The following is a 13,014-nucleotide window of genomic DNA, read 5'->3' on the forward strand; positions in this document are numbered from 1 at the left end:
CGGGGACCCGTTTCCCTGCCCACTGCCCCCCCAGCTCCTGGCAGGCATGGGTTGAATGAAGGCACCCACAGACCAGGGGCGCCCTAGGCGCTCAGGCTTGAGCTCGGCCAGCGGGGCATCGGGGCATGCCTGTCGCGCCCAGGCGCTGACCCGCCGGTCCCCGCTCTGCCCGCAGACGCGGCTCCTGGTCACGCACAGCATCAGCTACCTGCCCCAGGTGGATGTCATCATCGTCATGACAGGCGGCAAGATCTCGGAGATGGGCTCCTACCAGGAGCTGCTAGCCCGGGACGGCGCCTTCGCCGAGTTCCTGCGCACGTATGCCAGCACCGAGCAGGAGCGGGCCGAGCAGGACGACGGTAGGGCCCAGCCCCGCGGCCTCCTGGAGGTTCCCCCGGCCCCCATCCGGCGCCCCTCATCAGCGCTGGGCCAGCCCCTTCAGGAACCCTGTGGAAGGATCACCGGAAGGCTCTCAGGGCTGACTTGAGAGGGGGTCCCAGTGCTTTACGGCCGGGGCGGCGGACCTGGGCCCAGGTCTTCATCCTTTGCTGCGAGGTGGCTTTGGGCCTGCCGGGCTTCAGCGCTCTCGTGGCAGAAATGGGGACAGTGATCATTATAGTCCTCTGGCTCTCAGGAGGCTGTGGGAAGCGGTGACATATGTGGCATAGTCCAGAACAGATGCCGGGGTCGGGGGGCGGGACGCATGGTGGCTGAGTGTGCAGGCTGGCAGTTGGCGAGAACCGGGTTTGAGTCCCATTGCTCCTCTTACCAGGGTCGTCCAAACCCTTCTGAGCCTCAGTTTCCTCACTGATGAAGCAGGACAACCTTTGGGTGTTTGGTGGAGATTTAATGTGCTCAATTCCATAGAGCCTTGGGCATGGTGCCCGGCACAGAATGTTCCGTACCCGACAACTGCTGTCATTACTTCCCTGGGAGGAGTGCCCATCGTTTATCCCCGTGCACTTGGCACCTGCCAGGTCCCTGCAGACCTGCCCGCTCCCCAGCCACCGCACCTGGCGTGTTCTCCCAGGCCAGGGCTCCGAAAGCTGGGGCTTCACCCTGTCCTTACGTGAAGGCTTCTGTGGTGAGACTTTTAAGAATCTTTTCTCTCTTTTCTGTTGGCTTAAAATTCAGGGGATTTGTTTGTAACCTTCAGGCTGCCCTGTGTTTTCATCAGTCAGATTGGAGTCTCGCAGGCTCCTCTGCTCCCCTTCTTGGAGCTTTGACCCCACAGAGAGGGAAGAGGTCATCTGACACCTTTTCTACTTTGCCTTCAGCTGTTGCTGAGAGAGGTCACCAGTCCTGCCCTGATCTCCCGCCTCCCGGAGCTAATGACAGACTCCCCGAGCCTCTGGGGCATGTTCCTTTCGTACTCTGTCCCCAGGCAGGTCTCAGACTGTCCACAGGGGCAGGGCTGGCCATTCGCAGGGGTGCAGGTATTCTGGAAGTATCTGTGATGGGAAGCTAAGACACAGCCAGTGCTTGCTGAAGGCTAACCAGGGCTCCTGTTCTTTGCAGGAGTTACTTTGTTGACTCCTTCCAACAACTCAAGGAGTAGAATTGTTATTCCCAGTTCCCTGGTGAGGAAGCTTAGGCTTAGGGAAGCTTGTCCCTTCTCTGCCAGGGACAGCCAGGTTCCTGTGTCTGTGAATGGTGCTGGTCCCTAAGAAAGAGCCATTTACTGTTCATCATTGTGGTCGTTCAGCAGAATTTATTGAGCATCTACTGTGTGTTAAATGCTTGTGTTACTTCCCTAAGACTGCTGTGACAACGTAGCCCAGACTGGGTGTCTCACACAACAGAAATGTAATCTCCCACAGTCCTGGAGGCTGGAAGCCCAAGACCAGGGTGTTGGCAGGATGGGTTCTTTCTGAGGCTCTGAGGGAGGGTCTGTTCCACGCCCCTCCCCTGGCTTCTGCTGACCTGGTAGCAGTCTCTGGCTTTTGTTGGCTCGTAGAAGCGTCACCCCAATATCTGCCTTCATTTTCACACAGTGTTTCCTGTGTGTGTCTGTCTCTGAGTTTCCCCTTTTTCTAATGACACCAGTTATGTGGGATTAGGGCCCCCCCTGATGACCTCCTTTTAACTAATTGCACCTGCAAGTAACCTGTCTCCAAATAGGATCACATTCTGGGGCGCCTGGGTGGCTCAGTTGGTTAAGCGACTGCCTTCGGCTCAGGTCATGATCCTGGAGTCCCGGGATCGAGTCCCGCATCGGGCTCCCTGCTCGGCAGGGAGTTTGCTTCTCCCTCTGACCCTCCTCCCTCTCATGCTCTCTGTCTCTCATTCTCTCTCTCTCAAATAAATAAATAAAAATCTTAAAAAAAAAAAAATTTACAAATAGGATCACATTCTGAGGGACTGGGGACTTCAAACTTCAACATACGAATTTGGGACGGGAGTACAACTCAGCCCATAATAGTTTCGGAGACAGAAGTGAATGACAGCTAGACAAATCCCTACCCTTGTGGAGTTTAGAATCTGGTGGGAGAGAAGGGCAAAAACAAATCAAGAAAGAAAGAGTTTCATGGAGCGTTAAGCACTAAAAAGAAGAAACCGCAGATGATGAGCTGGGGAGTGATGGGGGTGGCACGAGGCCACCTAGGGGTGGTCAGAGAAGCCCTTTCTGAGGAGGTGACAGTGGCCTGGAAAGGAGCCAGCAAGGAGAAGATCTGGAGAACAGTGTTCTGATGCTGGGAACAGTGTTCTGACCCAGGGAACAGCAGGTGCACAGGCCTTAGGCCTGGTGTGAGGTCAGTTTGTGGAAGGAATGAAAAGGAGGCCAGTGTGGCCAGACCACGGTGGGCAAGGGACAGTGGTGGGAGATGGGTCTTCAGGGTGAGGAGTTTGGGTTTTGGTCTCCATGCAGTGGGAAGCCCTGAATGTCAGAGAAGGGGAGCAGCTTATCCAACGACACACGGTGGCTGCTGGTCGGGTCAGGCCCTCAAGTCTGGCCTCTAAGCTTCAGTCCTCTGCTCCTTCCTTCAGTTGCCTCTGTGTCTGCCTGGGGTGGGGGTGGGGGGCTCATTCATTCCTCTGCTCTGGTTTGCTGCGGGGGTCCTAGTGGTTTGTAGTAAGTGCTTTATTGAGATAGAATTCACATAGCATATGGTTCATCCATTTAAAGTGTTACAGTCCAGTGATTTTTGGTATGTTCCGTGTTGTGCCGTCATCAGAATCACCTTCAGAACGTTCTCGTTGCCTCTCCAGAAAACCTCGTAGCCTGTTAGCAATCCCTGTGCATTTTCTGCTGGCGCCCCGGGTCCTAGGCACCCATGGATCTTTCTGCCTCTAGATTTGTCTGTTCTGGACATTGCACATGAATGGAATTCTAGACCGTGTGGTACTCCGTGCCTGGCTTCCTTCCCTCCATGTGAGGTTTTCGTGGCTCACCCGTGAGGTAGCATGTGTCTGCGCTTCATGTCCTTTCGTTGCTGGGGAATACCACACCACATTTTGTCTGTTCGTTCATTGGTTGGTGATCGTTCCAAGTTGTTTCCATGTTGTGGCTGGTATAAATTGTGCTGCTATGAACCCCAATGGTTTTAAAAGCAAAGCATTTCCTTTTACCTGTATGAGGCAAGAAGTTCCTTCAGCTTTTCATTCCTGATCAGAATGAGTTCCTGCATGTCTGTGCTCTCGTGGTTGGCAAGTTCTGCCTTAAGTCTAGCCTGCTTCCCTCGTGCTGCAGAGCCAGCACCTTCTGATGGTCAAGCCAAGATCACACGCTGGGTGGGGCAACCTCAGGAGCACTGTATCTTACAGACTTGCTTCAGTTGGGTGAAAATGACCCCGTGTGCTTTCTCAAGTGACACATGTGCATTCAACTAAATCTTTTTCCCAGAATGCGGTCTCTCTCCTTTCTGTCCAGGTGCACAGGGAACGTCCTTAAACTTTGTTGACCACAGATGGTTTTTTTCTCTTGCCTTCCTCTGCCACTGCCAGCAGATCCGAAGCAGTTGATGCAGAACCACAGAATGCTGCCAGTTCCTTTTTTTTTCCCCCTTTTCTTTTTTCCTTTGGCCACGTCAGCACTTAATTTGGCAATGAAAATGCCATCCGCCACCCTCGCACTGCCGTGTGGTCATTTTCCCAGTCCAGCCACATGGCCTCACACACAAGTCCTCGGCCTGTGGGTCTGAACTCAGACTGTGCAGGCCCTTCTCTCTCCAGCTCTCTTGGGGGACCCCCCCCAGTGATACAGCTTGGCATCAGGGTCTACTCTTGATCCGCTGTAGCCGACTCCCAAGAGCCAGTGACCTTGGATTTGTTTGAACCACATTTTTGGCTTCTCCTAAAGGGAAACTTTCTTTTTTTTTTTTCCTTGTTGGATTAATCAGGTCTTTTTTAGAACACCCAGGCTGAAGGGGGAGAGTGCTTGGTTTGGGGGGACTCTTTCCCCACCGGGGTAGGGAAGTGCAGATGCACCAGGAAATAGGCATAGGACGGGGAGATACCGACCCCTTCCCAGGCGTATTTATTACACTGATGGGTCAGATACTTTTTCCTTTTTTTGTCTTTTTGTCTTTCCTTTTTTTTTTTTTCAGGTGGCAAAGAGAGTTACAAATTGACTCATTAACCTTTGTACTTGGAAGGTGAAGAACATTTCTATTTACTCTGGTTTCTTTATTAGGAACCTAAAGTCTCGAGCAGTGGTTTTTATCGGGGGACGTTTGTGCCTCCCGGGACATATGGCAATGTCTGGAGACATTTTTGGTTGTGACAACTGGGGTGAAGGGTGGGGAGGGGCATTGCTGGCACATAGAAGGTAGAGACCAGAGATACTGCTAAGCAGCCTACCACGCACAGCAAATCCCCCCACCCCCACCAGAAAACAGAGCATCATTTGACCCCCAACGTCCCTAGTGCCAAGGCTGAGCAAGCTGCCATGCCCCGGCTTCATGCCGTCCCAGTTCTTCCCTGTGGTCTTAGGAGAAAGACCGTTATTCCAACAATATGCCCGCTTCTCAGACCCGTGCTCAGCTCATCTCTCAACCTCATGACTGATTTTCTCCATCTTTGAGATCTTTGCTTGAAAGGTTTTCTTTTTCTTTTTTTTTTTTTAAACCGATCATAAAATCAGCATGTGCTCATTTTAGACCACTGGAAAGTTGCAGAACAACGCAGAGAACCAGGAAAAAGAATGTCTGTCCACTGGCCCACCCGCCAGAGGGGCTGTCTGTGTCTGTCTCTCCTTGGCCTTCCTCCTGAGAGGAGTAGCATCCTACTGTGCTCTCAGCCATCAATGCTGCTTGCTTGCTTTTCTGAACAGTGGGTCGGTCATAAGCACCTCCCCCTATTACAAAAATCTGTCACAAACACTGAACAGCTGCTGGAGAGTCCGTCGTACACACAGCACATTCCTTTAGGCTGTCTTCAGGGGCCGTATTTCTTCCACTTGAATATGGAGAACTTTCTGATCCTAGGCGGGTGGATCAGGCTGGGTGATGCAGCTGGTCACTTCCGTTTTTGGTCAAAAACGAAGCGTTGACTGTAAAGGAGTAACTTGGATTCTTCCCTCGAGGGAAGCTGGCCTGCTGGCCCATGCCCAGAGTTCCAGAACCTTCTTGAGAATAAACAGCAAGCTCTGAGTGGCTTTGAGGGCCACTCCTGGGAGTGGTACTGAAGAGGTTCAAGAGCAGGGACGGTGCCAGGTTTGTCAGCCCGACAGCCCCATACCTGCTACCTAGAGGCACTTCGGAAACGTTTATTAGATTACAAGTTTCGGGCCTTTGCTTACCAAAAACAAAAAAAATTCTTAACTGTTCTCTAGCATCCCTCAGCCCCAGCTCCCTTCATTTTCCCCTTCCTCTGCTTTAGTTTTCTTTGTAGCTCTGAACATTGCCTGACGGCTAATTCTGGATCTAGTCCTTTTGTGTGTTCTCTCTCTCTCCCTTGTAATTTAAGCTCCACGAGGGCTTTTTGGTCACTTATGTATCCCCAGGGCTGGAAAGAGTGCCTGGCACATAGTAGACGCTCAGTGTAATCTGTTATAATAAGCAAATAAGTACATTATGCCTTGATTATTTAAGACATGTCCCACGTAAGCTTTGGACATTAACACAGCTGTCCAAATATCCCAGATTAGAAGAAAATAGGCGCTGATTTTACCCATTTCTCCAGGGCTGGTTTAGAAACCGGCTTTGTGGGTATGGGCTTCTGAGATGGCATCTTGGTGGCCCCTGGGGTGCCTGTTCCAGCATTGGAAAGTCAGCTGTGGTTGTTCACTCGGCCGTTCGCCTATTAATCTCTCCATCTGCATATCAGGTATATGCAGAGCGCCACTGGGTGCCTTGGGGACACCTGGTACTTGAGCCACTGTGGGGAATGGTTGCCCTTGGGTCGTACAGTGCATGTCCTGTGCAACCACACATGATGTGGTTGGTGCTGATGTGCCAGGTGCTGAGAAGAGAGTAGTGGGTAGGACCTACTCTGTGTTCTTAAGAGCTCAGTCTTCAGCGTGTCTCCCCTCTGTTTGGGGAGACAAATGCCAAATAATCAAGGGTGTGGTGGTGCTAGATGCAGTGATGGAAGCGAGCCTGGGGGCCTGTGAGAACCCCAAGAAGGCATCCTCATCCCCTCCTGGGAGGGGCCAAGATGAAATCTGAGCCAGGTCACCTTCTCTTCCCTTTTTCTTGGCTCCATGTGCGTCTGGCTCAGAGTAAGGCTGCGTGCGGCCCAGGCCCCTCTCATGAGCAGCATCTGTCCTCAGGAGCTGAAGGCTGTGGCCTGGAGCCGAGGTCTGTGCTGTCTCCCAGCCACGCCTGCCCTGCCCGGCTGTAACACTTGACTTTTTTCCCTCTGCTGCCATGAAAACAGGTGTAGGGACAGAGGGTTGGCCTGCATTTTTCTAGATCTTCTTATGTTTAAACACGTTTATAACCTTTAGCAAAAGAGCTGGCCCCATGCGGTGTGCTTGTCAGGATCTACCCAGCACGCATGGGATGGGGATACTGAGATACAGGTGCAGCAGGTCCCTTGGCCATCTCTGCCCCTCTTCCTTAGGAGAGGACCTCCATCCATCCGCTCTGGGCATTTAACTGGGGGTTCTGGGAGGGAGTGTTGCCTTGGTTCTTAACACTTTCCTGGATCTTGTGAATTCTCAGGTGGCAAAGTGGTGGACCAGGAGGGGGAAGGTCAGTGACACGTGGGTTAGAAGTAGCTGTGCTTGCAGGGGGAGGCTGTAGATGGACTGGGTCTGTTGCTGCATGCTCAGAAAGAGGCCCTCCACCGTCTCTATTTCTACCCCCTTCCGTTGTTCATCCAGCGAACATTTTTTGGGGACCTACTATGTGCCAGGCTTTGCGGTGGGCACTTGGGGAGATAGTCTGAATCCCCAGATCTCTTGTTCCTCAGCTGGGTGGCCTGGGCTAAGCTTGACTGTTGTGTAGGTCAGATGACCACGATGAGCATGCCTTGGAGGAGATCCTGTTTGCAACATGCTTGGCACGTAGTGGGTGGACAATGAATGGCCCACGGTTTGACTGTCACGATCCCACCCTCACCTCCTGGGCATGGTCAGGACGTAGGCAGGCCAAGGCAGTACAGGGTGATGTGCACCTGACAGAGTCACTGCAGGTGGCTGTGGGCGCCCGGTGGGGGGGGATGTCTTTTAACAGAGTTACACCATGGAAGGCTGCCCTGGTTCCCTTTGGTGAGGTAAAGGCATGAATCAGCCGCTGGACTGGACCCATCCCTCCCTCCTGCCTTCCTTAAGCAGTGTGGCCAAGGGTCCAGACAAAGGGCTCTTTTGTAAGCCACGGAAGCCGACTCCTGCCACTTCAACAAGGGTGTTTACTGGAAGGAGAAGCAGATCACTCAGAAATCAGAGGCCAGACCAAGTAATCAGGACTCAGGAAATGGGAACTCCGGGAATCAGACTCCTTTAGGATGGATCGCCGGAACTGTCTTTGGTCCTCAGGGGCTACTGATGGTTCACAGTCTTGGGGAAGGGGTTTTGATTGGCTGACCTTGGGCAGCCCCCCTCCCCCATCCCCCCACCTCCCGCCCATGGTCTGCCAAGACTGTAGGAAGAGGGAAGAGCTGACCCCTTGCAAAGGAGGCATACGGAGTGGTGGACCAACCCATGTTCCTATTGCCTTCTAGGACTCTTGGTCCCTCCCCTTGAAGAGGAGAATTTTCCAGCTGGCCCCGCCGGTGTATCAACCTGTGGGCTGATTGGTGGAGAAGGGGGCCATGGGAGGCCACTGTGAGGTCTCCCATCCAGACCTTAGGGCTCATCCTGAGTGGGGAGCAGAAGGGAAGCCTGAAGCTTACTGAGGCTGGCCTGCATAGCCAGGCGGGAGCAAGGAGCTGTCTGATGCCCCTGCCACAGGGCCGTGTCTCTGGGAACGTTTTCAAGCATGCCTGTCCCGGCAAAGAGGGAGTTGGTTAAGGCCAGGCCTGGGCCTCCAGTGCTGTGTGCGTTTATGAGCCCTGACTGCATGCACCTGCATGGAACGTCCTGCTTGTTATCATTCTTTTTTTTAATTTAGTTTAGGTTTTTTTTTAAGTAAAAAAAGATGCTGCCATTAAAAGAAGTGTGTAAAGCAGTGATTCTCCATCTTGGTTGCACCCCAGAATTATCCGTAGAACATGTTTAAAAAGGCAAGTACCAGCTAAGCACCACCATGGTCTGTCACTTCCCAAGCACCATGCGTGGCCTCACTCATCCTCCCACTTAGGAAGGGGGCGGCAGTGGTCATTCGCCCTTTGCAGCTGTGAGAGTTGAGGCTCAGAGCCGTTTATTGCTTCCCTAGTACGCACAGCTAGGAAGTGAGAGAACACTCCATTCCAGACTGCGCTCTGACTCAGCATGGGGGCCTGGCCTCCCTACAGGCAGAGTCCTTGCAGGGACCAGAGCTGGGCCAGGGGCATCCCCGGGTGCATGCATCGTTCACAGCCAAGATGGAGAATCAACCAGCTCAGAGCTCCCCCGCCCCCAACCGCAGAATGATTCCCCGCCCCGCTCTTCTGTTTTCCGTTTCTCGCTGTGACTGTCATGGTCCGAAAGAGCCATTTGGTTTCAGTTCGCATTCTATCAGCGTGTTCCCAGGGTCACCCTGTCACCGCCAGAGCTGCATATTAGTCCCCTTGTGGAACGTCTCCCCTGCACACCCTCCCATCCTCTTCCGGGCCAGCCCCAGGGGAGCCCTCTGCCGTGCGTCTCTCCTGCAGGCTCACTAGCTCTCCTGGCGCCAGCATGAGATCAGGGCCGGGGAATGATAACGCATCACTGAGTAGTCGGGCAAATGAAGGGGGATGATGTATTTCCACACGGCACGGGGCCACCACTCATTCAATAAATGTTAGCCATTGAGGTTATGTCATGTCATTCTGTCATTGAGGTTATGGTGATTAGTGTTGATGCCGGGGGCGTAATTCCTGGGACTGGGGCAGCTGGCTGGCTGGTGTGCCTCGGGGTGGCTGTACCAGTTGTTTGGGGGAAATGGCAGTGCTCCGGGTACCCCCTGCCCCAGACCTCTGGACCTCCCGGAGGTCCGGGTTAACTCTTGGCACTGGGAGGTGGGGGCGGGGCGCCCTCGGGGACTCCTCCTGTTGGCTGATGCCCTTGTCAAAACTGGTTGTTACTTATTTTGAGTAGCATCCTTGCTTGGGATGCTTGGGGACCAGAGGGCTGTGCGCTGTTCCCCACCTGGCTCCTTGCATCTTGGCCCCTTGGACTAAGTTTCATGCACCTCTATCCCAAGGGAGTCACCTGGCTCCACAGACCTGCCCCTGTGCCGGGAACCTGTCTGTGGACTCAGCCAAGCACGTCTAGTTTTCTGAGCTTCCTGGTGGCCAGGTTATCCGCCATGTCCCGTCCAAGTGACTGGTTTTCCTAAATGTCTTTGATCTTGGCATCCAGCTCTAGAAACCACAACTTCCCCCTTTCCTCTCTTGTGCCAGGGTTAACAAGTGTCAGCAGCCCAGGGAAGGAGGTGAAGCAGATGGAGAATGGCATGCTGGTGACTGATGTCGCGGGGAAGCAGCTGCAGAGGTATGAGCAGAGAGGGAGCCCCGTTCATGTGGACTCTCCAGGTACCCTGTTTCTGCCCCCTGTCTGGGGGGAGAGAAGAGGAACAAGGTCACATGAGCTGCTCCCCGGGGTCACGGAAGATGAGGGCTTTCTGCCTCCTTTCCCAAATTGCTAGGAGAGCTCATGTTTCAGGGGCCTGAAGAGGGGTGGGGGCCACACTGCTCTACCAGGGGGCATAACTCACACAGGCCTCAGGATGTAACCATCCGCCTGCACGTGGTGACGCTCAAGTTCCCTGCAGGATGTGGGTCTTTGCTCAAGTTATTCGGAGGAACCTGCAGTGTTCAGGTCTTAAGAGCCGGCATTTGAACCAAAATAGTCACAGTAATAGTGACCTCGATGTTTGATGCACCCTCCAGAGCCAGGCACAGTGGCAAGCCCTGTGCAGTGTGTTGAACCTGGAGGTGGTTACTCCTGTCTTCCCATTTTACAGGTTAGCAAACGGAGTGCTCTCCCTAAGTCATGCAGCCAGACAGAAACTGAGCTTGGACTTGAACCCAGGCCCTTGCCGCTGAGCCAGCAGTCCGAAGTTCTGTGCTTTTGCTGCTTTAAAGGAGGTTGCTTTCGGCTAGATCGTTTGGGATTTAGAGGAGCAGCATTCCGTGGACATTGTTGCTTAACCTCTCTGTGCCTCAGTTTCCTTACCTGTCAGATAGGGTCTATGGTGTGCCTACCGCAGAGGGCTGTAGTGGGACAGACTCCACGTAGTGTGTGTAAAGCACTTAGCACAGTACTTTCCTCCATCAACACCCAGTAAAGAGCACTCATTTATTCATGAGCTGAGGCTGCCTGCAGTTACTTCTCTGGCATAGGGAGATCTCACAGAAATGAGGCTGGGAACGAAATTGGCATGAGCAGCTCTGCCCTTTAGAACACTGCCCATGGTACCCTCCTAGACTCTGATTTTTTTTTAAGATTTATTTGAGAGAGAGCGCGTGGGGGGAGGGCAGGGGGAGAGCGAGAATCTCAAGCAGACTCTGCTGCACTCAGCGTGGAGCCCACCGTGGGGCTCAGTCTCACCACCCTGAGATCATGACCTGAGCTGAAACCAAGAATCAGACGCGTAACCGACTGAGCCACCCAGGCGCCCTGACTCTGATTTTTATCGTATGGGACAGGTAGAAATATTTCCTGCTCTGTTGGTGCACCTGTCGAGGTGGTGAGCTAGGTGTATGTGTGTAAATCACTTAGAATAGGGCCTTGCCCAGTGTGTGCAGGGGTTCAGGCAGGCCAGTGTGGTCAGTCATGGTTGCTGCCCTCTGAGAATTTGCTGGGACAGCCGAGACGAGGCAGCACCTGCAGGTGGTCCTGGGACCTAGGGGTAGGTGACGGTGGGAGGCTTGCCGGGGAGAACCATGCGTGGACTGAGCAGAAGCATAGGGAACACTGGGTGTATCTGTCGCCATGCAACAGATGACCTCAAAGTTTGTGGCTTGCGAAGTCTGGGCACAGCTTAGCTGGCTTCTCTGCTCCGGATCTCACACAAGCTGCAACAGGTGTCCACCAGGCTGGGGTCTCATCTGAAGACTGGGGTGGGGAAGGATCCACTTCGAAGTACACATGGCTGTTGGCAGGATTCTGCTCCTCTGGGGCTGTATTACCGTCCTCAGTTTCTAACTGGAGCCCTCCGTTGCCAGCATCCTGGGCCTCCAGCCTGCATGCTTGCTTCCTCGATGTATGCAAACCACGAAGGCGGTAGGGAGCGTCAGCAAGCAGGGTGGAAGTCACACCCCATCCCTTTGCCCTTGTGAGTCTGAGCCATGGCTCAGAGAGGGTATTCCTGCACATAGGTCCACACTGTGTGCACACACACACACACACACACACACACACACCTGTGTCATTCTCCAGGGTTACAAGTCCCCAGGGGAAGGGACTACGTCGAAGAAGTCTCCAAAGAGAGCTTGGGGCCACATGATCTGCGATAATGTGTCGTGGTCCTCATAAAGCTGATGACCACTGGGGCGCCTGGGTGCTCAGTCATTAAGCATCTGCCTTCAGCTCAGGTCACGGTCCTGGGGTCCTGGGATCGAGCCCCACATCGGGCTCCCTGCTCGGCGGGAAGCCTGCTTCTCCCTCTCCCACTCCCCCTGCTTGTGTTCCCTCTCTTGATGTGTCTCTCCCTGTCAAATAAATAAAATCTTAAAAAAAAAAAAAAAAGCTGATGACCACCACTGGCAGGCGCAAGAGGTGCTTTCTGAATCACGCTTGCATGAAGGAACGGTTCCTCCCTGGGGCCGTGTGTCACGGATCCCCTCGCGTGTCACAACTATAAAATCGGAAGATTGAGCTAGTTTGGCGCATAGTTGTGGTGAGGCTTCTGTTCGGTTGACACCGTGTGCCTTGGTTTCCCCAGACAGCTCAGCAACTCCTCCTCCTACGGCGGGGACGTTAGCCGCCACCGCACCAGCACGGCCGAGCTGCAGAAAGCCGGGGCCACAAACGAGGACGCGTGGAAGCTGGTGGAGGCGGACAAGGCGCAAACAGGGCAGGTGAGGGCCGACTGCCCCAGTGAGGGCCGTGGCCGGCATCACTGCGCGTCGCTGCGGGCCGGGTCCTGTGCAGAATGCTTCGCTGATGTTAAACCGAGTCTTTCCACGGGCCTCTACCAGTGCTGTTTTCCAGCGCGGGAAACGGGTGGCAGAGCCTAGGTGACTTGCCCGAGGTCGCCGCCAGGGGGCGGCAGAGTTAGGATTGGAACCCGGGCCGTCAGACTCCAGGGCTGGTGTTTGGAGCCTCGGCTGTACTGAGCGCCACCTCCTCTGCGCGGCTGGGGGCTTTTGTTGGCTGTGGGTGACCCAGGTGCTTTAAATCACACCTTTCCACTGCATGGGAAGTTGTAGATCAGATGAGGTCTACAAGGTAACACCTCTGTCACTTCCCCTCGTGTGACCGTGTGTGTGCGTGTGTGTGTGTGTGTGTGGTGGGATTCATTTCTTTCCATTTCTCTTTTAGTCCTAATGATTCCATCACGA

General features: G+C 53.9%; 1 protein-coding gene across 1 annotated transcript in view; it reads left to right on the plus strand.

Annotated features, from left to right (window-relative positions):
• Positions 1–13,014, plus strand: part of ABCC1 (ATP binding cassette subfamily C member 1) — a 94,316-nt gene that overhangs the window by 60,532 nt on the left and 20,770 nt on the right. The window contains exons 18-20 of the mRNA XM_044915634.1: positions 176–359; positions 9,910–10,000; positions 12,396–12,531. Coding sequence (XP_044771569.1) covers positions 176–359; positions 9,910–10,000; positions 12,396–12,531 — 411 coding nt within the window. The remainder of the gene's footprint in view (positions 1–175; positions 360–9,909; positions 10,001–12,395; positions 12,532–13,014) is intronic.

The sequence above is a fragment of the Neomonachus schauinslandi genome, chromosome 5 (genome assembly GCF_002201575.2).
Source record: "Neomonachus schauinslandi chromosome 5, ASM220157v2, whole genome shotgun sequence".
Taxonomy (NCBI): domain Eukaryota; kingdom Metazoa; phylum Chordata; class Mammalia; order Carnivora; family Phocidae; genus Neomonachus; species Neomonachus schauinslandi.